Here is a 26,582-nt window from a genome sequence, read left to right on the forward strand (position 1 = left end):
TGAGCATCCCTGGTGTGGCTGCAGGAGTGCTTAAGGCGGCCTGGCAGGGTGCAGCCTGGGAGCTCTCATGCGCTGACCGAAAGGGGCAGGGGACTGGATCTTTATACAGGTTCCTTCTTCCACCTGCTCCTAAGGCCCAAGAGGTAGACAGGAGTTAACAGAAAAACTACAGTGTTAGCAATGCGGTCAAATGCTCACTCAACTTCCTATCTGATCTCTCAGGATCACTAACTCTCCAGTCAACAGACCATCTTTGGGGCAATGCATGCAGAACACGCTTTCTTCTCACACAGGCCATCAAGCTCTGGACTACCTAGAAACAAGGGAAGAGCACAGTCCAGCTCCCCCCTTTACAGGTCACTTTAAATCCCAGGCTGGACACTGGCAAAAGAATGGCACTCCACATCTCCACGCCCCCAGCAAGTCTGCAAAGGGAGTCGGCAAGCTGCTTCCTTGTCTGCATTTCATGAACATCCTCTTCAGTGCCAGGGAACATTCCTGGGCTGCAACCACTGGACTTTCTGCAACCTCAATGGGACCCTTTCCTCGAGGAGCTGAGCGGGGTGTGGAAGTGAACTGGGCCTTTCGGGATGCTCCTGATGGCAGGAGGGGAGGGAGATGAGGGGAGGGGCAGTGACTGAGCCCATCACACATTATGTAGGGCTCAGGGAGAGTGGCTAGTGTCCTGGCCCTGCAGTGGGATGGAGGAGGGGGAGAGAGTGGCTTGACACAGGTGTCGGGGGGCTCCCTGGAAGCCCCACTATCCAGACAGCCTGACTCAAGCAATCTGTGGAGCAGGCTCTCAAGTAACACTGCACAGGGTCCCAAAGCCTCCACGCCTATCCACGGACCTCCCCGCTCTCCCAGGAGACAGGCTGGGGTTTTGATAGCCGCATCCCAGAGAGGTAAACAGAGGCCACAGGCACCAACTTCTACTGGTGCTCGTGGGTGCTCGACCCCCCCTCTGCCCCCGGCCCTGCCCCAACTCCACCCCTGCCCCTGCCTCCATTCCAACCCCTTCCCCAAAGCCCCTGCCCCAACTCTGCCACCTCCCTGCCCCTATTCTGACTCCTTCCCCAAATCACGGCCCCGGCCCTGCCTCCTCCCCTGAGTACGCCATGTTCCCGCTCCTCCCCGCTCCCTCCCGGAGCTTGCTTCAGCTGTTTGGCGGCAGCAAGCGCTGGGAGGTAGGCAGAGGAGCAGGGACGCAGCGCGCTCAGGGGAGGAGGCGGGGGAAGAGGTGAAGTGGGACAGGGCGGGGAGCTTGGCTGCTGGTGGGTGCAGAGCACCCACTAATTTTTCCCTGTGGGTGCTCCAGCCCCAGAGCACCCATGGAGTTGGTGCCTATGACAGAGGCACAGACAGACAGTGTGGGCTAGTGAGCAGGGCACTGCTCTAGGACTCAGGAGTCCTGCGTTGTATTCCCAGCTCTGCTGCTGACCGGTGGGGTGACCATGGAAGAGTCCCTGCCCCTCTCTGTGCTGGTTGCCCTCCTCCGTGTGTCTGGCTTGTCCATTGAGATGGGCAGTGACTCTCAGTGCGTCCGGGAAATGCCTGGCTCAATGCAGCGCTGCTCTCAGGTGGGAAGTGTAGGCACCACCCCTAATACCAAGTAATGGTGACAGGAGTTAAGTGACTTGCCCAAAGTGACACAGAAAATCAGTGGCAAAGGCTTGGACAGAATCCAGGCATCCTGACACTCATTCCCTATTGACTGAGGGCAGTCCCTGGTCTACCCGCCAGTCAGAGAGCGCAGAGCTGTGCCCTGCAACGTAGCCAAGAGCTTCATCCAACAGCCTCAATGTCACAAGCAAGAGGGCTTGCACCCAGGGGGCTCCCCCATGCTCTCCTAACTCTCCCTGCTACTCAGCTTCCATTTCACCCCTGGCACCGCCTGACTCTGTTCCTCTCCCCTCGGTGTTTCACACCCTTCAGAGCAGCACATCCCCATCCACCGTTACACCAAGCCAGCAGGCTTGCTGCTCCCCAGATGGCCCTTCCCTCCCACCCCTTCGGTGCTGCTGCTGTTCTCCAAGTACTCCCCTGGGCTGGTCTCTTGCAGATACCGACTGGCCGAGACCCTGGCAGGGTCTCCCTGAAGGACAGCCCTTCTGTGCCTGGCAAGGTGACTGAGGCTGCATGCCTGGGGATAGCCATCCTCTCACACTGGGTACTCACAGCTCAGCTGCTGCTCACTACTTTCCAAATGGCCGGGAACTTTCCGGGAACTTTCCAAATGGCCCTGGAATGTGGGGCTTTCTGGGGGTGCGGAGAGGGGTGGGCAGGAGAACACTGAGCTTTCTGCCCCAGGCTGTGCAGCCCCTCCTGTCTCACTGAGGGCAGGGGAGGACCAAAGGTCCATTAGCCATTAGCGTGCATTGCTAGACCACTCCCTGCCAGTGGCTAATGCCATTGCTGGGCAAGGCCCCTGTGACGCATGTCTAGAAAAGGTTAAACATCCTGCAAAAACATCCCACAGAAGACATGTGCGGAGATAATGTTTTTGTGTATTTACATATGTATAAGTAGGGTGGACAATGTAATCAACAGACCCTGTCTATGCTGTATTCTGATCATTCAGAGGTCAAAAGAACATCCTATCATGTAAACAAATTGTAAACACGGGCTATCTCGGTATTCATCTCTCTCTGAAATGTACTGTGAATAGTGGAGGAACAAGCAAATGGCCTTATGTTAATTCCTATAGCTAAGTACCAATGATGGACCTCCTTCAAAGTCAGCCTAATTACCTTTTGTTCCCTGAAGAATTCCAACTTGTCAAAAGATATGGAATTGTATAAAAGATCCTTGGGTCCTGATTCTGTCATCTCAGATCTCCTTAGACTTCATCAGGGGAAGTTTGAGTCGCAAGACTGAGGTCCCAGTTATGCTGGTACGCCCTGAATATGAGATTTGGACATTGGACTATGATCTATGAACTGAATTCTAAAGGAACTTTTTGCAACTACAAAGCTCACCATCTCTGCTGTGAATCTGAACCTCAATGAATTGAACTCAGGTCTGTATGTATATTGGGCTTTTAACCCTACTCTTTCTCGTTTTTTAATACATTTTAGTTTAGTTAATAAGAATTGCTATAATTGTATTTGGGTAAGATCTGAAATGTTCGTTAACCTGGGAGGCAATGTGTCTGATCCTTCAGGATTGGTAGAACCTGTTCTTTTATATGATGAAATAAGATTTACAAAAATTGTTGTCATATCTGACGTGGGTACCTGGATGGAGTCCTGAAGCTGGGATCCCTTTAAGGGACCTGTGTTGTTTGGATTTCTGAGTAACCAGAAAGGTAATAAAGAAGCTGTTTTATGCTGGCCTAGTGAACCTAAGTATTGGAATATCCAGCAGCTTTTGGGGGTTTGGCTGCCCCATTCTTTGCAGTTCACCCTAATTGAGTGACTATAGTTGGCCCCCACTAGGACCTCAGTAACAGCCCCACTCTAGGGTTGCTAACTTTCTACTCGCACAAAACTGAACAACTTTTCCCAGCCCCCTACTCCTCCTCTGAGGCCCCGCCCCTTCTCAGAGGCTCCACCCCCGCTCACTCCATCCCCCCTCCCTCTGTCACTCACCCTCCCTCACTCGCTCATTTTCGCCAGGCTGGGGCATGGGGTTGGGGTGGGTGTGAGGGCTCCGGCTGGGGGTGCAGGCTCTGAGGTGGGGCTGGGGATGAGGGGTTTGGGATGCAGGAGGGGACTCCAGGCTGGGATCGAGGGGTTCAGAGGATGGGAGGGGGATCCGGGTTGGGGTACAGGAGGGGATGAGGGGTGCAGGCTCCAGGCAGCACTTACCTACGGCATCTCCCAGAAGCAGTGGCATGTCCCCCCCTCCAGCTACTACGGGGAGGCGTGGCCAGGCAGCTCTGCATGGGGCGGGGACAGCGTGTGGAGCCCCCTGGCTGCCCCTACACATAGGAGTTGGAGGGGGGACATGCCACTGCTTCTGGGAGCTGTACGGAGCCATGGCAGGCAGGCAGCCTTCCTTAGCCCCACTGTGCCGCCAACCGGACTTTTAATGGCCCAGTCAGCGGTGCTGACCAGAGCTGCCAAGATCTCTTTTCAACCGGGCATTCTGGTTGAAAACCAGACACCTGACAACCCTACTTCACTCCCTGAATGGTGCCCCCAGAGAGGCCTCTGGCTGAGGGCAGGAAGGGTCTAAGCGGTGGGGGAGTTTCCCTTTGAACAATGCCAAGGTAAGGGAGGTGTCCCTAAACAGTGGCACCCCAGCAAGGGCCCATCAGCAGCCTACCAGGATCCTGAAAGCTGCATCACTGCAGCAGGGCACAGCCAACCTCCTGTTCTCATCTTTAACAGGGAGGTGCGGGCCACGGGGACTACAGGTCCCAGCATGCACTGCAGCAAGAGCTCCAGCTCAAGGACGAGGACTGTACTATGGGACTTGTAGTCCATGTCAGCTGCACCACCGTAACAAAGGGTGCAGTTGAGCCAGCTGCCTCTGCTCCCATACCCATGTAGGGAGCACGGTGATGGGGCACATCCCCCCCGTGTCTCAGCCTCCCACAGCTCCAGAGGGGAAAGGCCCAAGAGGAAGAGCCCGGATCCCAGCCAGGAAGAAAAGGAAAAGCCGCCTCCCTCCTGGCTCCTTTCCTGTTTGCTGCTGTTTTTAGAGCAAGGGCGGGGAAACATCCAAGAGGCACAATGCGCAAGGGGAACCTCTCCCCTGAGTTTGGGGAGAGCAGGCCCCCACCCCTCCTCAGCAGGGGCCCAAAGGCTAAGTGTAGCGGGCAGGAGCCCAGCAGCAGAGCCGTGCGGGAGGATCAGGCTGTCAGTGCCACATGCGCCATTCCCCACGCAGCCCCCACCCCATTTCACAGCTGGGCACAGGCATGCACCAACGCCTTTCAAGCCAGATGAGGTCTCCCAGCCCTTCCCAGAAGATGAAGCTGGGGCTACACCCCTGTGCTCTCCCTGAACCAGAAACCTGGCATCCCACCGACAAGGCACAGTCATGCCTGGGACCTGGCAGGCTTCACTGCTCTCTCTGCTCAGGAGAGGGGCACACTGCCCCGGCCTCCCAGTGGCTGCACTATGGCTCTGCACACAGCCAGCAGCTCCCAAACCTGGCAGGACTCCGGACACGCCCAGGCCCAGCTAGGCAGACTCAGAGGAGCACCCCTCTCTCCCCCCGCCCTGGGCACAGCCACTGACTCTGGGGAGTCAGCAGTTAGATAATGATAATCAAGTTGGGCCATTTCCAGCCCAAATCCAGGTTTTCTAACACCCCCCCCCTTGATAATAACTTGATTATCATTCACATTGTAAGGAGAGTGATCACTTTAGATAAGCTATTGCCAGCAGGAGAGTGGGGTGGGGGGAGGTATTTTTTCATGCTTTGTGTGTATAAAAGATCTTTTACACTTTCCACAGTATGCATCCGATGAAGTGAGCTGTAGCTCACGAAAGCTTATGCTCAAATAAATTGGTTAGTCTCTAAGGTGCCACAAGGTGGCTCCATGTCTAGTTGGCAGCCGGTATCAAGTGGAGTGCCCCAAGGGTCGGTCCTGGGGCCGGTTTTGTTCAATATCTTCATAAATGATCTGGAGGATGGTGTGGATTGCACTCTCAGCAAATTTGCGGATGATACTAAACTGGGAGAAGTGGTAGATACGCTGGAGGGGAGGGATAGGATACAGAAGGACCTAGACAAATTGGAGGATTGGGCCAAAAGAAATCTGATGAGGTTCAATAAGGATAAGTGCAGGGTCCTGCACTTAGGACGGAAGAACCCAATGCACCGCTACAGACTAGGGACTGTATGGCTAGGCAGCAGTTCTGCGGAAAAGGACCTGGGGGTAACTGTGGACGAGAAGCTGGATATGAGTCAGCAGTGTGCCCTTGTTGCCAAGAAGGCCAATGGCATTTTGGGATGTGTAAGTAGGGGCATAGCGAGCAGATCGAGGGACGTGATCGCTCCCCTCTATTCGACATTGGTGAGGCCTCATCTGGAGTACTGTGTCCAGTTTTGGGCCCCACACTTCAAGAAGGATGTGGATAAATTGGAGAGAGTCCAGCGAAGGGCAACAAAAATGATTAGGGGACTGGAACACATGAGTTATGAGGAGAGGCTGAGGGAGCTGGGATTGTTTAGCCTGCAGAAGAGAAGAATGAGGGGGGATTTGATAGCTGCTTTCAACTACCTGAAAGGGGGTTCCAAAGAGGATGGCTCTAGACTGTTCTCAATGGTAGCAGATGACAGAACGAGGAGTAATGGTCTCAAGTTGCAGTGGGGGAGGTTTAGATTGGATATTAGGAAAAACTTTTTCACTAAGAGGGTGGTGAAACACTGGAATGCGTTACCTAGGGAGGTGGTAGAATCTCCTTCCTTAGAGGTTTTTAAGGTCAGGCTTGACAAAGCCCTGGCTGGGATGATTTAACTGGGAATTGGTCCTGCTTCGAGCAGGGGGTTGGACTAGGTGACCTTCTGGGGTCCCTTCCAACCCTGATATTCTATGATTCTATGATTCTAAGTACTCCTTTTCTTTTTGCGAATACAGACTAACACGGCTGTTACTCTGAAACCAGCCTAGCAATGGCGCAGACAGTCTAATTAGCATCCTTGCAGAGTTAGACTGAGCCCAGAGACAGCTGGCCAATGGTGCCACCTTCAGGGAACAAGGAAGTTAGACATGGTCCCAGACTTCCCCAGGGCAGGGCCAGCAGCATCATGGACCCACACTCCACTCCCTGCCTGCAACATCTCCGGGGCATCTACAGCAGCTGCTCCCAAGGAAAGGTCCCATCAGCCCGTGTGAGCAGGAGCCTCTGACCTAGTGCTTCCCGCCAACTGTTCCTTCCAGCCGGGTCCTCTCCAGCCTTCCAGCCCCTCAGCCAGGCCCTCGCTACATGACAGGGCTTCCCTATTTCCCTGGCCCTGGGGAGAATGGTCCAGGCTGATCTCACTGTCAGGAGCTTTTCCAGTGAGTCAGAGGGATCCCACCCCAGTGCTCTGGCTATGCCACTCCCTGCTGGCTGTTCAGACCCTGCAGATGCTTGGCAGGCTGCTTCCATGGCCCCCTGCAGTATGCAATTAGCCATGTTCATTTAGCTCTTTTAATCACTGCTCCCCAGGCCTGTCACTCCCGCCAGCCCTCCCTGGGGCTGGTTTCTGGTCTCTGAACTCACATCAGATTGCTGATGTCTTCCCGTACCAAGCTGAGCTTCCCCGGCATGGTGTGAATCTGTGCCGGGGAGAAGGCAGCTGCTCCCTGTACCAGCCCTTCAGCACGCAGCACCAGTTACCATAGGCCTCGGAAGAACTCACCCTGCTATAGCGCATCCCAGATCTCCTCTGGGCCTGGCAGGGACCTGCTCCCTTTATTGGGGATCCAAATAGCAGATGGGAAGCCCTGCAAGAGCCTCTTAGGGATAAAAGCTGCAGGGATGGCACGTAGCAAACTACACAGTGCGGCTGTGACCCCTGCAAACGTGAGGAACAGGAGAGGTACCGAGGGAATGAGGGGAGTTTCACCTTCTCCCCCAATTCCCCAGGACTCCCTAGAGCCACTGCTTCATACAGCCATGCCAGGAACTGTGGGATAGGTACCGGAGGGCAATGGGTCTGCAACAGTGTCACAGAGACAGTACGGATGTGGGGTGGGACTACACGGACACGCAGCCCAAGTAGCACTTCCACCAGCGTGGCACGGGTCTCTAGGGCACAGGCAGCCGCTCAGCCAGGGCTTCTGCACGGCCACCACAGATGCCCAGTCCCCTCCAGCGCCCCCTGCAGGGGTCAGTCACAACGGTGACGGGTTTCCCTGCACCTAGGCTGAGCCAACACTGAGCAGGCGGGATCCACACAACCTGAGGGCCATCATTTTCATCCTGTCTCCCAAAACATTGTCCAGAGCAGGGGGAGAGGCTGTATGACAAAACTCCCAGGGATTCACCTCCACTTAGATTGCATAATTACAAACAAGGATAACAATCCTCAGCGCTGAGCTTGACCTTTCCACCACTTCACAGGGAGGGAAACTGAGGCACATAGCAGGGAAGTGACTTGCCCAACGTCACCCAGCCTGCCACTGGACCTGGGGTTGCCACAGCTGACACTCTAGCCCTTCGTGCCTACCTGCCCAATGCAAACGCTCGCCCCCGGTAGCAGGCCTGCTCAGCCTGGACCTGCCAGAGCAGCGCCATTTGGGATCCAGCTGTCCCCTGCCTGAGGAGAGCCAGTGGAGAAATGAGGGACACCACCCATCCAGCTGGAAGCGGGGGCAATTGGAGGAAGAAGCGTCTGAAGTTCTCAGCCCCTTTCTAACAGCAGCAGAGACGGGCCCTGGCTAAGTATCACTAAGGAGGTTTCCAGGGCACTCAGCCTCCGGGAGAGGCGCCCATGTAAGGCCAAGGGCAGATGGAAGGGAGGTGTTTTTAAAGGACTGTTCTGCCAGTCCCTGCTTATATTCACAGGGGCTCTGGCCCAGGCTGGCAATCCATAGGTCCAGCCAGCCCAGGAGCCTGTACCAACCATGGTCGGCACCAGCTCCTTCAAAAGGAAGGTGCAGACAGTCCCAGGGAAGCCTCTAGCTCAGCCATTGCAGTTAGAGGTGGTCTGGCCTGGAGGTGGGAGAGGGCAGTGCCCTTCCCAAACTATTGGGGGTTCTAAATATTTACTGTAACGGGCTATTCTTGTTCCCAGTCTCAACATCTAATCCCTCCTGACTCCTGCTAAGCTCTGGGCCGCAATATCAGGTGGCAGTGAGTTCCACAGGCCAATTTCACATTGCGTGAAACAGCATTTCCTCTCATCAGTTTTACAGCTGCTGCCTGTCAGGTCACTGACCAGCCCCTGCTTGGCATCTACATTCCCAGGGGCCATGTTCTCTCTAAGGGAATCATCACAGGAGCACATCTCTGCAGGCTGGTGAGCAATGCCTCTCCGGAGAGCCCAGGCCGTGCTCCAAGAGTCAGCACACATGGAAGTTTAACGTCTAGCACAGAGGGAGCAGGGGTGCACAGAGCACCTTCGGCTTCCTCTGGGTCTCTCCCCGTAGCCTCACTGGATAGCAAGAGCCTCCACTAGTGCACGACTGTGGTAGCAAGTTTATTTATTGGTCTGGAAATACCTGGGTCATTTGGGCCATGTATGGGAGGACCAGCATGGCTGGGAGTTAAAGGTAACCTGAGGTGGGGGGGAAATACAGGGCATCGGCCCCTTTTACTTCTTTCCAACAGAGAATAGCTGCGAAAGAGCTGGAGGGCAAAAACAACAGGGTTATTGCTTGTTTCCTGTTTACAATTGCCATACTGGGTCAGACCAAAGGGCCATGTAGCCCAGTGTCCAGTCTTCTGACAGTGGTAAATGCCAGGTGCCCCAGAGGGAATGAACAGAACAGGGAATCATCAAGTGATCCATCCCATCTCCCACTCCCAGCTTCTGGCAAACAGAGGCTAGGGACACCATCCCTGCCCATCCTGGCTAATAGCCATTGATGGACTGGTCCTCCATGAACTTATCTAGTTCTTTTTTGAACCCTGTTATAGTTTTGGCCTTCACAACATTCTCTGGCAAAGAGTTCAACAGGTTGACTGTGAAAAAATACTTTATTTTGTTTGTTTTAAATCTGCTGCTTGTAAATTTCATTGGGTGACCCCTAGTTCTTGTGTTATGAGGAGTAAATAACACTTCCTTATTTACTTTCTCCACACCAGTCACTTCATGGACCTCTATCATATCCCCCTTTAGTTGTCTCTTTTCTAAGCTGAAAAGTCCCAGTCTTATTAATCTCTCCTCATATGGAAGCTATTCTCTACCCTCTCTGTACCTTTTTGAATTCCAATATACCTTTTTTGAGATGGGGTGACTAGGTCTGTAGGCAGTATTCAAGATGTGGGTGTACCATGGATTTATACAGAGGCAATTGAGGTGTTGTCTCCCTTGGAAGACTCTGGGGTGACTGGAGAAGTGGGAACATGACATCTCCCAGACACAGCCAAGCCACCACTATTATACAACAGTCCTGCCCAGCGGGAAGTCTGCAGGCCAGGCAGGAACAGAACCCAGTTCTCCTGGGTTCCAGTCCAGTGGTCTAGCCCCGCGAGAACTCTGTGCTCTTTTTAACTCCCCCGCACACACACACACACACACGGCCCTCTCAGCGTCCATCTGGTGACTGAGTGATGCAGGGGTACTACAGCATAAGCTGCACAGAACCATGGAGTTCATGACTGGATCACAATGCATGTGCACAAGGGGCAGAGTTAAGGTTGCCCAGGCAACCTTAATACTGGCATTTCCTAACTTCTGAGCGCTCGGCTCTGCACGCTGACCAGCCTGGGGATCAATGTGCAATGGGAAGCCTGGCCTAAAGGAGTGCTCTAGAGCACCCCAAGCCACGGGGACTGTGGCACAGCAGACTCTTGCTTCCCAAGACCACAGCGCTGGCATGTCCCCTTGGGCGCTGGCCCTGACAGGGAAGGTGCAGGACAGAGTGTTGCTGGACTGGCTGAGATGCATGCAGCCAGTGACCTTTACACAGGCCTGACGCACACAAATCCCTGCCTCGCTCCCCCCTCCCCCCAGCACAGGATAGGCAGGGAAAGAGGTCAATTCTCCCCGCAGCCCAGCCATGCGGAGCCAACTCACAGCACGTGCCCAGACAGAGGCAGCAGTTCTGTTTTGGGCCAGCTTGTCTGTTCTCCTTAAATCTTGACGAGAACACCAGGCTAAAGCAGATGAAGAGGGCACCAGAGGCGAGGGGGTGGATCCTCCCCACTCCCTGCTGCCCAGCTTCCAGAGGGCTGAGAAGAGGCCCCCGGATGTCAGGAGCCCTGGAAAAGCCAGGGACCTGTGGGCTGAGGGTCCCCTTCCTGCCCTAGGCCAGGTACCCTGGGACCCATCCAGGGCCTCTGCCTTGCACTTCTCCCTTCTCCTGCAGGCTCCTTTTAACCCCTTGGTGACCAGCAGCCCACACCCAGTGCAGGAGGTTCTGATCTCTGCACCAGGCTAGTTGGTACTTTCCCAGTGGGAGTATTCTTCAGTTGTATCTGGGCACGGGGCAGTCGCCCGGGAGGTTCAGGGTCCCAGAGCCCAGGCTCCAGCCTGAGCGGCTACACTGCAGTTCACAGCCCCGCAGTCCAAGCCCCATGCCCTAGAGTTCTAAGCCAGAAGGGAGCACCAGAGCATCCTGCCTGACCCCCTATATAGCAAAGGCCCCCAGCACCCACACAGTAACCCCAACAACTGGACTGAGACCAAGCGTTACAGCCCTCAGGAGAGGACTGCCCTGTGCCAGGCAGAGAATGGGGAGTGAGGGTCACCAGTGCCCGAGGCCCCACAATGGCCAGAAAACAACAAAGGGAGCTACACCCCAACAATCCTGCCAAGTGACCCCCATCCGCTGCCAAGGCAGGACGAACCGGGATAGAGACCAGGGCTGATGAGCCTTGCCCCCACCCAATGTCCCAGCCCCAGCCCTGCTGCTGCAGAAGGAGATAAGCCAAAACAAAACAGAACGCATGGGTGGGGCGGGGCCGGTGGGGGAAGGGGGAAGGGCAAGGGTCGGGCTGGTAGGAAGGATTGGAGCCGCTGGCCAGGGCAGCAGCCAGGTGCGAGGCAAACAGCAGCTGGGGTTCCTACAGGGCTCTCCCCAGACTTTGCTAGAGGGATCCAGGCTTTATCCCAGCCTCGGGCTGGCAGGCCTGGCCCTCCCTCAGTCAGAGCTGCCTGGGGGCCCCCCCAAAGATGGAGCCCAAAGCCAGCAGCAGGAGGCTGGGCTCAGGTGCCCCCCTGGGTAGCTGTTCAGATACAGAGTTCTCCGCCTGGAAGTGTCCCCTGCTGCTGGCAGCCCCCGCAGCTACCAGAGCCACCCGCCAACAAAAGGCCCCAACTCAGAGGGCAGGTACCATGGGCTGCTCTGATGGGCTGGCTCCAACAGGGCTGGAGCAGGCAGCTAGTGGCCACCCCACAGCAATGAAGGGGTTAAACTAAGTGCAGCCCAGAAGATGGGGCTGGAGGGGGGGCTCTCTGCCACCTCTCCTCTCACCTCAGGCCCAGCCTTTCAGGGACAGTCCCCAGAGTTCCCCTCGCTCGCCTGGATCCATTCACCTGGCCCAGGGACTAACCAAGCAGCTGAGGGGAGCCCATGCAGCCATGCTGGAAAGCCCCACACCAAGGGGGCCAGCCCGAGGCTCTGCCACCAGCACCCACCTGCCTTCGGCTACACGTCCGGGCCTGCCTGCCACTCACTACGGCACAACCACCCAGGATGTACCCCTCTCCCACCTGTTGAAAGGCCCCACTACTGTGCCTTGCAGAGGCCCACCCTCCCCACGGCCCTGCCAGCTCCCTGTCAGCCTGTGGGTCTCGGCTGCCGGCTCTCCCCAAGGCTGGAACACTCCACTGCCATTGGGGAAATCAGCTGGCCCTTGGCCTGCTGCAAGGGGCACAGCACCTGTGCTCAGACTGGGGCCTGCCCGCGCTCACTGCCCAGGGGCAGGAGAGAGGCAGGACCTGCAGCTGGGCATCAGGGGTGCTGGCAGGGGAGTCACACCCACGTCCTCACCTCGCCCCAGAGTGAGCCCAGCCAGCTGTGCCTTGCCAGAGTGATCTGCTGCAGAGACACGCAAGGGGGGGTGGGGAGCTGCCCTCCTGGCACCCAGGGAGCAGAGATCAGCCACTCAGGACGCTGGCCCCAGCCTGCAGGTGCCTCAGGAACAATCAACACAAGAGACCAGTCACCTCCAGAGACCGGGCTCAAGGAGAAACAGCTCCCGTGGGAGTGGCAGAGCCACAAAATCCACCACAGTCGGGACAAGGCAGGAGCGAGGGGCACCAGCAGAGCCCAGGCCAGGAGAGGAGGGGGCTGTGGATCGGAATCGAGGGGCACCTGCCGAGCTGGGGGTGTGGGGCTTGGATAACAAGGGGGGCTGAGGGTCAGGACTGAGGGGCACCAGCAGAGTGCACAACGCCCACCAGCTCCCGTGCCCCTCGGCCTGCCATTGCTAACACAGCACGGGTCCGGAGAGATTTAATGCGGCCTCATGCAGCCGGCCCCTGCCCGGGGAGAGACTCATGGGCACAAGGAGCGCCTGAGTGGGACAGAGACAGCAATGCAGCTGCGTCCTCGCCCCAGAGATCCAGCCCCTGGGACCTCACCCCACACGGGCTACCTCCGCAACTGTGACCTCGACCACACCCACCCACACTCAGAGGGGTCAATCACACAACTGCCCTACCCAGACCCAGTCATTTGGGTCTGTACAGCAGCAGGCAGCCAGGCCCAGGGGGTTCTAGAGGGTAACCATGTCAGCCCTCGATGTTAATATGGGGTACAGCCCATGGAGACTACAGATCCCAGCATGCACTACTCCACCTCAATGTGACCAGCCTCAACAGGAAGCATTGCATGCTGGGTTCTGTAGTCTCCATATGTCCCGTCGTCCTCCCCCACCGTACTGGGCTAAAACACGGCCAGCACCCCCAGAGTCTGGTCTCAGAGTGCCATCGTCTGTGCTGAACTGCCAAGTCCAAGGAGAGGCCTGGGGAGGAGATCTGGGTTTGAACTCTCAGAGCTCAGGGTGGGAGGGGTTTGTAGAGTCTTCTCCTCACAGGAACCCAGGGAATAGCTACTTTATTTGCCTATGCCACTTAGGAGCTCTGTATCCCAGATCCCCCTGAGCTGGAACCGAGGAGTCCAGCCAGCCCTTAACCCAGCACTGCAATGCTGCTAGCTGGAAGGAGCCCAGCCCTTTCGCTCGCTGAGCAGGCCGAAGTGTTAGGGATGAGAAAACCTGGGGCTGCTGCCATTCTTCCCGAGCTCCCTTCACACACAGCAATCCCCTCTGAAAGATCAGTAAGAAGCGTGCTTGTGCGCGTGCACGAGTACAGACACACACAGGTCCTGGTGACACCTTTACTGGAAACAGATGGCAGCAAAGTGGTGCCCGCAGCAGGAGCTCAGGTGGCCTGGCTAGCCCATCGAATCACTTTGGTCTCACAGCTACGCACAAGTACTCTAGACACGGCCGACAAGGTGCGTGTGTACAGACCTGCGGGGCGTGCTCTGCGGCTGGCTGGAGCTGGTAAAACCAGTGTGCAGAGTGTTGTGTACACTACCCCTGAGGCTTAATGCGATGTAGGGCTTTCTGAGGAGACGCAGCCCTGGCCTGTGCTGAGCTGTGTAGGTTTTATGCCAATCCCATGCCACCACTTTCAAGGGTTTGCTCTGAGAAGTGAAACCAGCTGTGCCCAGAGGGCTCTCTCTCTGCCAGGTGTCCTCCCTACTCAGCACTGCCCATCCATCCCAAGCGCGAGGGGCACCGAAGTCAAGGAAGGGAGAGCAAAGGGAATTCAGCATGAACCTCAAGGTCTCTCTTCCTGCTTCCACTGACATCAATGGCAAGACTCCCGCTGAGGCAGCAGGATCTGATCACAGAGGGGTTTGGGACCTGGGGCCTTCCCACAGGGAGTGCTTGGCCAGCAGAGAGGGGAGTGCAGCAGGGGATGCAGCATGCGTCATGCAAGATCCACAACAAAGCCATGGCAAGTCTAGGCACAGTCTGCAAAGCCACGCACTTCTCACCCCTCACTCCAGTTCCCTGGAGCCCCGCACAAGCAAAGGCCGCCAGCCTGGAACGAAGCTGGATTCACAGGGCTCTCATTCTGGATTCTGAAGGCTGCTGGCAGGCTCACAGACCCGAGATGTCCCCTTCTGATCCCCAAAATGCTCCCGCAAAAATTAACTAAATATCGCAGCCCTGCTCCACCCCAGGCAGCTGCAGATTGATGGACAACCTCTTGGACGGGTCTCCCAACACTTCTTCCTGCCCCTTTCCTAGATTTCAGACAGTCTGAGCACCTGTGTCCTCCAGCCAATGAATCCCACCCAGACACCCCGCATGGAGCTCAGTTATGTTTGCCTGAAGCATTTCTGTCCTCGGGAGACTAAAGTATCGTGTGCCACAGGCAGAGAGCAGCAGGGACTGAGGGGCCCTGGAATGGCAGGGACTGATGAGATGAGGTGTGACAGAAGAAAAACTGAAGAAAAACCGTGCCCCACGCTGCAGAGGAAGGTGAAACCCCCCTAGGGTCCCAGCCAATCTGACTTGGGGGAAAATTCCTTCCCAAACCTGGTGATCAATTAGATCCTGAGCATGGGAGCAAGTCCCAGGCATCTAAACAGAGGAGTCTGGACCACCCGCAGGAGTCTGAAACCCTGTCCTGTTTCCAGCTGTAGCCAATCTCTGATGCTTTAGAGGAAGGCAAACCCCCTGCCACCCCCCCCAAAAAAAAAAAAAAAACATCTGACCAATTGTGCAACTGGGAGGGTGATTCCTTCCTGACCCTGCAGGCACCTGTCTGAAGCCTGAGAATTGATTACAATTATTGTCTTCATGCAGAGCTGCAAGCATCACGAGCATGCTGAGGACAATGCAGGTGCCCTGCTCTCCCCAGGGCCCATAATGGAAGGGGATTCCATGACCAGTCGCTCCGCCCCCTGCCCACCTAGATGACGGAGCTCATCCCAGAAGCTGGATTACAACATGTCTGACAGAAAGCTACCTATTCTCCAAGCTATGGCGAGACCACCAGCTCCCTGGTTAACTATTCCAGTGTCTAATTCCCCTCACTGCTAGACTCTCACCCCATTTCCACTCTGCACCTCCTGTCACTCCCACACAGCTCTGGCCTGTCATGTTCAGGGCTCCTCCAGGCACCGTGGACTTTCTACTCTGGCTTTTCCTCTCACCTGAGTCCCTGGTTTTCTTTTGGAAGGCTCCATTTCTAGTTCCCTCCCACTTCCATGCGGCCCTCACCCACGGGACTAAGATTCACCACTGCTCTCCAGGAGCCAGTCCCTACAGATAGATTTCGTGGTCAAAGCCTCAGGAATCTGCTAACCAGTATTTTCCAGGCACCCTGAGCCCTTCCTTTGAGAGTCCTAGAGATTTTTAGGTCACCCAGGAGACATAAATTCTGCCACAGATTTCTCTATTAAATTCTATCAGATGGTTTAAACACCGCAGCAGGACACCCTTCTCTGTTAGACTCTACGTTTCTAGAACAATTGCCCTAAAAGTCCCATTAAATGGAACGGAGCCCGATTGGTTTCACCCCCAATCAATGGGGCGGGACTATTCCATGGGGGCTGCATTGCTTTGCCGCTTTTGGCTCAGGTGCTTTGGCCACCACTTGCCCTCTGCCAATCCTGGTGCTAGGAGGCAGGGCTGATTTGACTGCCCCATTGTGGACACTGTGAACCCAGGGTGAAGATGCTCACACCAGTGCACTATTCCTATAGGGCAGGGGGATAAGCTGTCTTGGCACAGGGTGTCTCTAGACCCCTGTCGCTGTGTCCACACTAGGGGCTGCACAACGTAGCTATTTCAGTGTTAAAAAAAAATCACCCCCAAGAGAAGCAATGGAGAGCAGCCCTTAGAGCCAGGCCCCAGGAAGTCAGTGGGGACACAGGGGTTCCCCCACCGGGTTTGCAAGGTCAGATCCCAGCCGAGCAGCGAGTCCCAGGAGCAGGGAGAAAGTGGGTGCATGCAGGACTCAGCGCTGAGTCCTTGGGGGCAGACCAAGCGGGGGCTCTGAGGCACAAATGGGATCAGCCCTAGCAACCCCCTCCCCACTTCACTTCCTCGCATCTCCCTCAGCAGGACAGAAATAGAGTGGATGTCCCTATAAATAGCCCCGAGGGAGAGGCCAAGGAGGAAGGGGACAGTGAGAAGGCCTGGCCAGGCGCCACTATGGGTCCTGCGCCACCAGAGCTCCTCCCCATTCCCGGGCCAAGAGGGGACCATGGAGACCCAGGGATGCAGCCCCTGTGTCCTGGGATCTCTCATGGGCCAGCAGCCCCCTCTCCAGGTGCTGGCGGGGAGAGGCCCCTAAGGCAGGAGTCAGTGCCCTGCTGGAGGAGCAGCACTAGCTCAGACATTCTTGCGCCCCCTCGGCACTTCTCACCCTTCCTCAGCACTTGACGGGCACGTAACCTGGTTCCTCTAGCCCTGAGAACATCACCCGCCGGCCCTGAGCAGGTGCTGGTGGCTCCTCAGCACCAGGGGATTCCCGCAGGTCTGGAGGCTCACCGCTGGCGCAGCCTGTGCCAGGACAGTCACCCGGCAGGCTCATCCGCACGGGGTGTTTGTCAATTCCCCCCCACAGCCACTGCCATGCGCGCTTGCCCCAGTGAGGGTAGCCAACTCCCCCACCCCCTGCGCTTGCCCCTGCGAGGGTTCTAGCCAGCACTAACCCAGGCGTGTGGGGCCTGGTATAACTATTTGCTCCCAGCTCTACTGGTCAGCACGTATGCCACCTCAATCTGTCACAGCTCTGAGCACCTCATCAGTCACCTGCCACGGGGTGGGGGTCAGGGAGGTATGGTTAATGAGGTGTGAGCTCTGCAATTCGGTTGTCACAATGCCCCGCCTCCAAGGAACACTGTGGGGGTGGGAGGGGGTGGACGTGGATGGCATTTGTCAGACAGCAGCTAGCTAGGGGCCAGCATGACAGACTGAGCTTCCAAGCCGGGTCAGAGCAGAGCCCAGTGCCCCCTGTCCACCCCCCAACCCCTTTCCAGCTGGCCTCTGGCTAGTGGGTGGCTGGTAACATTTCCCAGGCCTGGCCCAGATGCCTGCCCATTCTCCAGGCACCATCCAGCTCACTGCAAGGTTCTGGGGTACACCCAGGTCTAGCAACCCAGCAGAACTGACTGGGAAGCGGGCATTAACACCCCCACCCCCACCCCAGTTTTCTGGGCAGGCAGTGGCTGGGCAGGAATACATGGGAGTAGCCAAGGCAGCAACAAAGCAAGGTTTGTCCTTTCAATTCCTTAAGCATTCCTCAGCCTGTCACAATAGCAGAGAAAGGAGAAAGTGCTAACCCAGGGAGGAGGCAGCCGCCAGCAGGACAAACAGCCATTGATCGACTGGCAGTGGGTGGCCTTCCCAAGTGCCCCCACAGCCTGCCTACGTCAAGGGCCCCAGCCTCCAGCCCCTGCGGATCCTGCGCTGAGGCACTGGGAACCGGATGCAGCCGCAGGGGTGGGGCATTGCGAATGACATCGCCCTCCAGCTGGCCCTGGCCTGAATCTCGTCCAGCAGCACAGCACCTCTGGGAGCCACACAGCGAGGGGTGAACCCACCAAGCCCCAGGCAGGGGGTGGCTTGGGGAGATTCCTCTATGTAATGACTTGGCTTCCAATTAGTCCTTTCCAGTTCTCCCCGAGCCTCCCAGGAAACCAGACGTATCCTTCCCTGACAGGAACAAGCGGGGTTTTGTCTGCTATCAGCCTCAGTCCACGAGGCCAGTGGGCGCTTTGCCACCAACTCAGCGTGCATGCGGTCAGCCCCAGCCATCATTGGCTTGCAAAAATCCACGTGACCAAGCGCCCCGAGGTTAGTGTCTGCATGAAACGGGCCGTGGGCAGCACCAGGGGATTAAACCCAGTCCCGAGAGGACACAGCAGCTGTACATTCAGCCCAGTGACACTCATGGACCCCTGCTCTGCAGAGACCAAGGCCTGAATATCTCGGAGTGGGTCCCTCCAGGGCCTATTGGCCTGGCAGCAGGGACGGGGGCTGCCTATCCTGGTCCCCAGGGACATCAATCCAAACCCCTGGATTACAACTATTGTAAATACCCAAGCACAAGGCTGAACTTGAGAACAATAGGGCTCAGGAGCGAAGCCCTGGCCCAGAGAGCAGGCACTGCCAGGTATGACTGCTGGCAAAGCCCGGCTGGTCCATGGCACGCAGAGCGGCCAGCACTGACTGCAAGGAGGTATCCTAAGGCTCTGCATGCCCTGCCTGTCAAAAGGCCACAAGCCTGTGCTCAGACCAGTGTCACCACGCTAACCAGAGATCACCCTGCAGGCAAAAGCCACCACCATGAGCACCAGCCAGATCCCGCAGGGACAGCCAAGGTTTGCTGGCCCAGCTCTGGGCTGCGTCCCCTTCTCTACAGGCACTCGGCCCAGCATCTCCCCCACAGGGCCGTTCAGCAGGATGCAAATACCAGAGCGGGGGGGGGGGGGCATCCCTAAACAAGCCAGCAGCCCCCCATCACCCCCACCCCCTTTCCGGCACTGCCCCTCCGCCCACTGGCACTCACATGTCCGGTGCCAAGGCAGAGCGAGCGTGCAGGGAGCACGCAGCCAGCCACTCGCCTTCCCTTTGTTCCACTCCCATGGACAGAAGGAAAACACTGAAGTCTTAAAGGCACACGGGAGCCCACCCCCTTCGCCTTCTCCATGGAAACTGGCTCCAGCCATGTGATTCAGACAGGAAACTACAGGGATATCAGCTGCAAAGAGCTGGGAACTCCTCCCCCAGCCCCCACTGATAGGGAGAGCGCCCAGCGCTGCGAGGCTGGCACTGAGAGAAGGGGGCAAGCCAGGAACCTGGCAACGAGTCTGGGCTTAGCCCGGCCGAGTGCCACTCAGAGCCTGCATTCGGTGGGCGACTGCAATGAGGAGACTGGTACCACAGTGCTCACTGGGCCCTGGGGAGACATGCCAGAATCAGGCCCGTGTCCTGCAAGGCTTGGGGGGGGGGGAGCCCCCACCAGAGGGCACTACTGGCAAGAGCCAATTGCTCAAGCCCCCCCGGACCCACACAGAAGAGACTCCAGTCACACTGGGTCACAAGGGAAAGGTGTTTGGGGCCAGCAAGACTGACAAAGGCCCAGTGTGGAGCACTGAGGGGTGGGGGCTGCCGGTCAGGACTCAGCCTGGGTGGGTCTCCAGGACCGGAACAGCAGGGCCCAGTGGGATGCTTTCCTGAAGTTCCTGCTTGCTCAGTTCTGCCCCACTGAGCCCAGCTCTGTCCCTGTGGTCAGTGCAGGCAGCTCCAGCTATGGTTCCCTTCTGGCTGGGGGCAGCCTTCCCCAGGAGCCCTCAAGAGCTTTCAGGCCTCACATGACAGAGGTGACCTCTCTTGCACCAGTCAGCATGAGTAGCCAACAGGAACGGCAGACATGGGGTAATGGTGCCAGCCATTCCCCGCTCCCCCAAGCTCTGTACAACTCAGGCTTCACTGAGGACACAAGACAGGTGAAAGTAGCATGGACTAGTGCACAGGATCCCTGGGTCCCATTCCCAGCTCTGCCACTGACTGGCTGGGATCTTGAGCGGTCCCTTGCCCTCTCTGTGGTCATCTGTAAAGCAGGGCGGATAACACTAGCCCCCAAACTGGACTATTCCACACACCCATCCAGGGGTCACCCAGTGTAATTAAGAGGCAGCAGGTCTAGAACCAACAAATGGAAGTTCTTCACACAGCACACAGCCAACCTGTGGAACTCACTGCCGGGGCATGTTGTGAAGGCCATAAGCATAACTGCATTAAAAAAATAACTAGATATGTTCATGGAGGGTAAGTCCATCAATGGCTATTAGACACAATGGGCAGGGACGCCACCCTGTGTTCTGGGTGTCCTAACCTATGACGGCCAGAAGCTGGGAATGGGCAACAGGGGATGGATCACTTGATGATTCCCTGTTCTGTTCATTCCCTCTGGGGCACCTGGCACTGGCCACTGTTGAAAGACAGGATACTGAGCTAGATGGATCACTGGTCTGACCCAGTGTGGCTGTTCTTATGTTCTTATCCACCCTATGAGACAGCGCCATCCCGTGGCTGACCCCGCGTGGGGCAGGGCCATCAAAGGGCAGCCTTGCTCTGGATGGAGCTGGCAGCATTTCGATTGCGTCTCACACCTCGGCAGATGGTCCCAGGATCATGTGAGTCCCAGCAGAAGGGTATTACCACTGAATCCAGGCCCTACACCACCCACTCTCCCCAGGGCCAATGCCACTGGACTCTGAGCTCAGGGGAAACGTGTCTCTCACACGCATGCCACGAACTGACAAACCCAGTGTGGAAATCAGAGCCTGGGTAGCGCCAGGCACAGCCCCTAGGGCATGAGTGCACAGATGGGCTGCACTGGCTGCTCCCCAGGAGCCCCAAGGAAGTACCTGCTGGCACGTGAGGGAGCAGATTGCAGCCATCCTTGTCTCTAACATGGGTGTGTCGGCCATGAAATGACGCACCCCAGCCTGAGTCACCTCTCGCTGGGCCCTTACCCTGGGCAGCTACGTCCATCCCCCTGTGGGTAGCGAGCCCCCTTTGTGGACAGCAGTGAGAACACCTTGACACTAACACTCAGCTTGTCCAGACAGGTTCCCATCCAAAGGTCTCAAAAGCACCTTGCTGCAGCAGGAGAGTACAATTAAACACATTTCACTGATAAGGAAACTGAGGCCCGGGGAGGGGAAGTGACACACCCAAGGCCACCTTAGTGAGCCAGCGGCCGAGGCAGGAACAGAACCCAGAAGTCCAGACTCCCAGTCATGTGCTCTAACCACTAGACCTTGCTGCCTCCCCTGGTGATTTGAAGAGCTTCATTCTGGAGGGTGGGAGCCGGAGGCTTGAGCTCAAAGTTGCCTCCCCATAAAGACAGCGCCTCCTAGTGGGGAGTCAGCTCCAGACAATGCGGCCAGAAGCAGCAAGGGCATGTGCAGGAGGGGCAGCCCTGCTCACTCAGGGCCCAAGCCAAGACACACCAGCTACAATTGTTCCGGGGTCTCCCTGACTTCCAGGATGCAGCAGGCGAGTGCAATTAAACCTGCAGCCTGCAGGTACAATATGCTCCATACAGAGGGCATCTGCAGCCAGGCCTAGGCTCAGAGAGAGAATTCCCACATTCCAAGAGTCTGCCCTTCAGCCCCACTGCACTCGAGGATGGAGATGTAACTGCATCCCGGTGTACAAGCTCCGTGCGAGGTCGAGGATGGAGATGTAACTGCATCCCGGTGTACAAGCTCCGTGCGAGGTGCTGCAAGGGAAGTTGCATCTCCCTCCAGCACAGAGCAGGGAGGCGGCCCCTTTCCAGCTAATCAAGGAAAACAATGAAGGGTTTAGTTCATTCTTGCCCCCACCCACAAACCCTCTTGTACCAAGGCTGCAAACCAGCCCCACACTAGCCACATTATGCCAGCCACCTCTCCCCACCCACCCCAGGAGAGAACTGGAGTCAGAGGAGCTCACGGGCAAGAGGCTCTGCATGCCGGGAGCACAGTCTGGGCCGTTGCCCTCGCAGTTTGCAGCTGTACGTAGTTTTCTTATCCAGGGGTGCTGTGCGCAGCTCTGCTCAGCGCTTGCGTCACGAGCTACAGGTCACCGCCCAGCCGGCTTCAAAGAGCAAATGAATCTCGTGCTGTCAGACTAGCCCAAGGCACCCCAGGCTGGGGCAGTCACTCCACAGCTCCCGAGCAGCAGCCAGCACTCTCAGCCTGACACAGCAGAGGCCGGTACCACCTCAGCCCCAGCCCACCCTGCTGTCAGGAACAATCCTGTGGTGACCCTGGGGGACAGGCTGGCTGATCTAACAGGGCTCTGTCAGCTCCAGGTTCAAGGACTCAACCACTCTAGAGTTCAGCAGGGAATTGCCACGGCCAGCTTTTGAGCAGGCAAGAACTGGCTATGCTGGGTACTGACCCAAGCTCCTGCTCCGTGCTCTGGGGAGACCTGTACTTGGTCCCCAGTTCCCATGCCTGTCACAGGCCGGCAGAGCTGTGGATGCACCGGCGTGAGGGTAGCACATCTCCAACCATCAATGAAGCAGAGCTTACTGGCATGGCTGCACCCATCCTTCCCAGCTCAGAGGTCTGCAAAGCTCCCCCACTCTCACATCTGGCCTAGATTTTGCAGGATCGCCCTAGTTTGAAATGGGCCACGCCTGTCCCAGACCCCTGTGGACCGTCCCATCGTTCAAAGGAGAGGCAGCAATGGTCTGATGCAAGAACACTAATCCCACTTTATGTTCAGGGTTTGCAAAATTGCAATGAAGTAAGCAGGGCAATGAAGTGGAACAACAAACAATGCCGTGTGCTGAGGCACTGCTCCTGCAAGTCTCACAGGGCGTCCCACTCCTTACCGGAGCAGTATGCCCAACCACGAGCCACTGACGCACCCAGGCGAAGGGACTGCTCCAGGGTCACAGAGGGAGTCTGTGACAAAGCCAGGAAGAGAACCCACAAGTCCCAGCTCCCAACCCCTCTACACACTGCATCATGCGACCTCTCAAATACATAGAATAAGCCATTCTGGCCTAGAAGATGCAGTTGGATCACAAAAAACCTGAACAGCGTAGAGAAGAAAGAAGAGAACAGGCCCTCTTAGCATGATCACTAGGGAATTAAACTGAAATAGACACCAAAGCAGAAGCACACAGAGATGCCACAAAACACACCCAAACAACCCCCATCCGGTCACTTTTCTCCCGAACACTCCTTCCAGCTTCCCCCAGTTACATCTGAGCACAAGGCTCGAACTGGCAGTTCCATGTCTCTCTTTACTCTCCTGGTCTGGGAGGTTCTGGGCAGAAGAAGGGCAGGAAGGGCAGCAAGGGCGCAAGTCAGGCCATTACACCATCCGGTCTTCCCCAGCCTGGAGGTCTGCAAAGCACCTGGGGCAGTTACCCTGCCGCTCTTCCCACCAGCTGTATGCTCTGGGTGCTGTCACTGAACATACTGACGGGGGAGGCTCCAGGGGACGCGCCCTGTTCTGTCTGATGGCAGCTGGATCCCGTGGTAGCCGTACATACTGCCGGACCCGGGGACTTGCATCATGCACCCTTCAGCACCGTACTAAAGCCTTACGAGTCAGCAGACCCCCAGACTGCAATCAGCTAGACGGCCAGACCTTGGATTTCCAGGGCAGAATAACCCTCCGTCTGGCCCAAGCTAAACGTACTGACTTCAGGTGTCCTCTCTGGATGGTACACCCAGGCCGGGGCAGGAGGAGGATGAGGAGTGGAGTGGCACTCTGCCCACAAAGTGAACCCGCTGACTAGTGACACTACCCTCAATAGGGAGCAGGTATTCACAATACAATCACATGCCCTCTCCGGCTATGCTGGGCTCCTTGGACCTGGCTCCCCTTCGGTGGGGCTCAAATACCCTGCTGGCTTCCCCTCAGCACAGGAAGTACGTACTGCCTGCTCCATGCCCAGGCTGCACCTCCCATGCCTACACTGCTACACGTAGCGGCATCACATCCCACTGCCAAAGCCTTTAGCTGCCATACGTAGCTACACACTGCAGCGAGTGCGGACAAAGCCTGTGGCATGCAGCTACACATGGCCTACAGCCACCGCAAGCAAAGACAAGGTCTTTGGCAGCTCCCCACCTCTAGCTTTGAGAGGCCCCAGGACAGCATCGTCAGCGCAGGCTCAGCAGCGTGTACCGCCATTGCACCGGGATGGGCTGCTCTCTTGGGAGAACTCCCAGGTGGCAACTTCACAACGAATGGGCCATAGGTGAGAAACAAGGCCCTGCGGCCGAGGGGCTAGGTGGAGAGGAAGTGGGGAGTAGCTACGCTACTGGGCAGTTCCCCACCCGCCACTCTGGCCCCCCTCTCCGCACCCAGGGAGCCTCACCATGCACTTTTGCTAGTAAACATTAACTCCACAAAGGTCTCTGCTCAGCACTGTCTGGGCCAGGGGCACAGCCTGCTCCAAGCTCCCTGGAGCCCTCTCCACTCAAGCTCCACCCATCAAATAGGGAAAACCCTTCCAAATGAAGGGAGGTTTGGATTCGCCTGCCAGTAGCTCCACAGCAAATCCCCGGCATGCACACTCGAGGGGAGGGGAATAAATTCTCCATGCAACAGCATTTCCCATTTAGCTTGAGGACTGACATCGGATGGCACTAAGGGGTTAACGCTGACAGGCCAGAACGCGCTGTGGGCATGTCAGGATCTAAGCCCTGAGTGGCGCTGCCCAGCAGACCCTGCTGCGGAGCAGAGAGAGTCACAGAGCCCGGTTAGGAAGCTAACACAATGAAATACCACGCACCCCTCTTCCCCAGTGCAGTGACCAGCCCCCACAGAGACACGGCCCACACCTTTGTAACGTCTGGCTTCAGGAGGGTGCCTAGACGTGAGCAGAGGTGCCCCTGCTCCACCAGCCCTGAATCCGGCCCCTAACGAGGCACGAGCCCAGGGGCTGCACCTGCAGGGTCTCTGCTGCCACGAAGAGCCAGGGCCGTCTGCAGGCCAACTTCATGGGGGGAGGCGAGCACAGCAGAGGCACAGCCCTCCATCCAAGAGCCACCTGTGTCTCCCTGGAGAGGCTTAGTAATTGCCTGTCAGTCACAGGACGCAAAAGCTGCCAGCCATCAGCTGTGTCTGCTCTGCCAGGAGAGAAGACAAAGGCTGCTCATGGCCCCCACGCCACCCCTCAGACAGCTGCTGATGGCTGCATGGGGCCACACTGAGCCTGTCCCTGGGGGCGCCTGAGGCGGCCCCCGGTCCCAGCAGGGCGGCAGAGGCTAGAACCATTTTGCTCATTCCTTCCGCTCTCTTTGGCGAGAAGCACACGGCCCTGGCTCGGGGCCTTTCCACTCCACGTCACCCCTTGGAACGGCCGTGCTCCCGGCACTCCCTGCCCGCAGCTGCGGCCCCGCAGAGCTCCTGGCCAGGGCCTCTGCCGCACTGCCCACAGGCCAGCCTGGGGCGGGGGGCCAGGCCCGCTCCCGGCAAGCTCCACCAGCTGCCCTTCAGTGGGAGCTGGGAGGGCAGCGATAGCATGGGGGGGCCTCAAGCTCGCAGAGCGCCTGGGAGTCCTGCACGAAGCCTCCCCCCACCTGCAACACCGACCTACCCCCGACAAGGAGCAAGCAGTGAACGAGTGTCCCCCTCCACCCCTGCTCCTCTCCTCTTTCCCTCCCCTCCCCCTGCTCGTAGCTGCTTTTCATTTACTTGGCAACTCAGCAGGGCTGAGACTCATACCCACTCAGCCTGCCAAAGGTACCGCTGTCCTCACAAGGCCTGCTAGTGCCTCTCACGCAGGGTCCACCAGCCCCTCCCCAGCCCAGTGCAGCTCTGCCAGCTTCACAGCAGAGCACGAATCCAGCTCGGCAGGTCCTGCCGTCGTCCCTGGTTCAAACCCTCTGGTGTGGTTTCAATGCAGGTTGGCAGCTCAAGCCTGCCGCAGGAGCACAGAAGAGGGAAGGGAGAGCATTTAGCTGCTACAGAACAGCTTCTCCTGCCTGGGAACTCGGTCCTGAGGGGCCCTCGGTACAGCCCTGCGTCAGAGGGACCCCACCCCCAGCTCAGTAGCAAAATGCACGGATGGGCCCTGTGCTCATCACCTGCAATGGGCATGCAGGGCTGCCAGCATGCACAGGGCCGTGCGGACAAAGCAACGGGCAGGACCCCGCCCTATGGAGCTGAACCTGGACAGACAAAAGTGCAAACAATAGGAGACCTGGGTAGGTAAAGGAGCTGGAGGGCAGGACAGAGTCAGAAACTGCCAGTTCAATCCACTTGGCCCAAAAGCCACCGGGGAGCCTGGCCCTGGTCACTATCCAAGGGGGTGAGATTCCAGGCTGCAACCCTCAGAAGTCCAGTCCCCCTCCAGAACGACTCCGATCTCAGCTAAGCCCGGGCACAGAGCCCCAGCACCACCAGCTGCCACCTCCGCGCCCTCAGCCTGGGGCCATGGGCAGCTGAGCTGTCCCCAGCCATTCAGCCCTGGTTTTCGGTCCCTGTGCCACACTGGCTCCCGCCGTGATGAGCCAGCCCTGCTCCATGCTC

At 57.3% G+C, this 26,582-nt stretch overlaps 1 protein-coding gene across 10 annotated transcripts in view; it reads right to left on the reverse strand.

Moving 5' to 3' along the window:
* The window catches only part of RIPOR1 (RHO family interacting cell polarization regulator 1), a 119,138-nt gene that overhangs the window by 53,723 nt on the left and 38,833 nt on the right, over positions 1-26,582 (reverse strand). For 2 of the 10 annotated variants that reach the window (XM_073307133.1, XM_073307132.1), the window contains exon 1: positions 19,096-19,307. The exons of 3 other annotated variants lie outside the window; for them this stretch is intronic. In XM_073307133.1, the coding sequence (XP_073163234.1) occupies positions 19,096-19,255 (160 nt within the window). In that variant the 5' untranslated portion in view covers positions 19,256-19,307. Of the gene's footprint in view, positions 1-19,095; positions 19,312-26,582 lie in introns of those variants that run through there. 5 more of the 10 variants (XM_073307143.1, XM_073307137.1, XM_073307134.1 and 2 more) reach the window with 4 other exon arrangements.

The sequence above is a fragment of the Lepidochelys kempii genome, chromosome 12, assembly GCF_965140265.1.
Source record: "Lepidochelys kempii isolate rLepKem1 chromosome 12, rLepKem1.hap2, whole genome shotgun sequence".
NCBI lineage: Eukaryota > Metazoa > Chordata > Testudines > Cheloniidae > Lepidochelys > Lepidochelys kempii.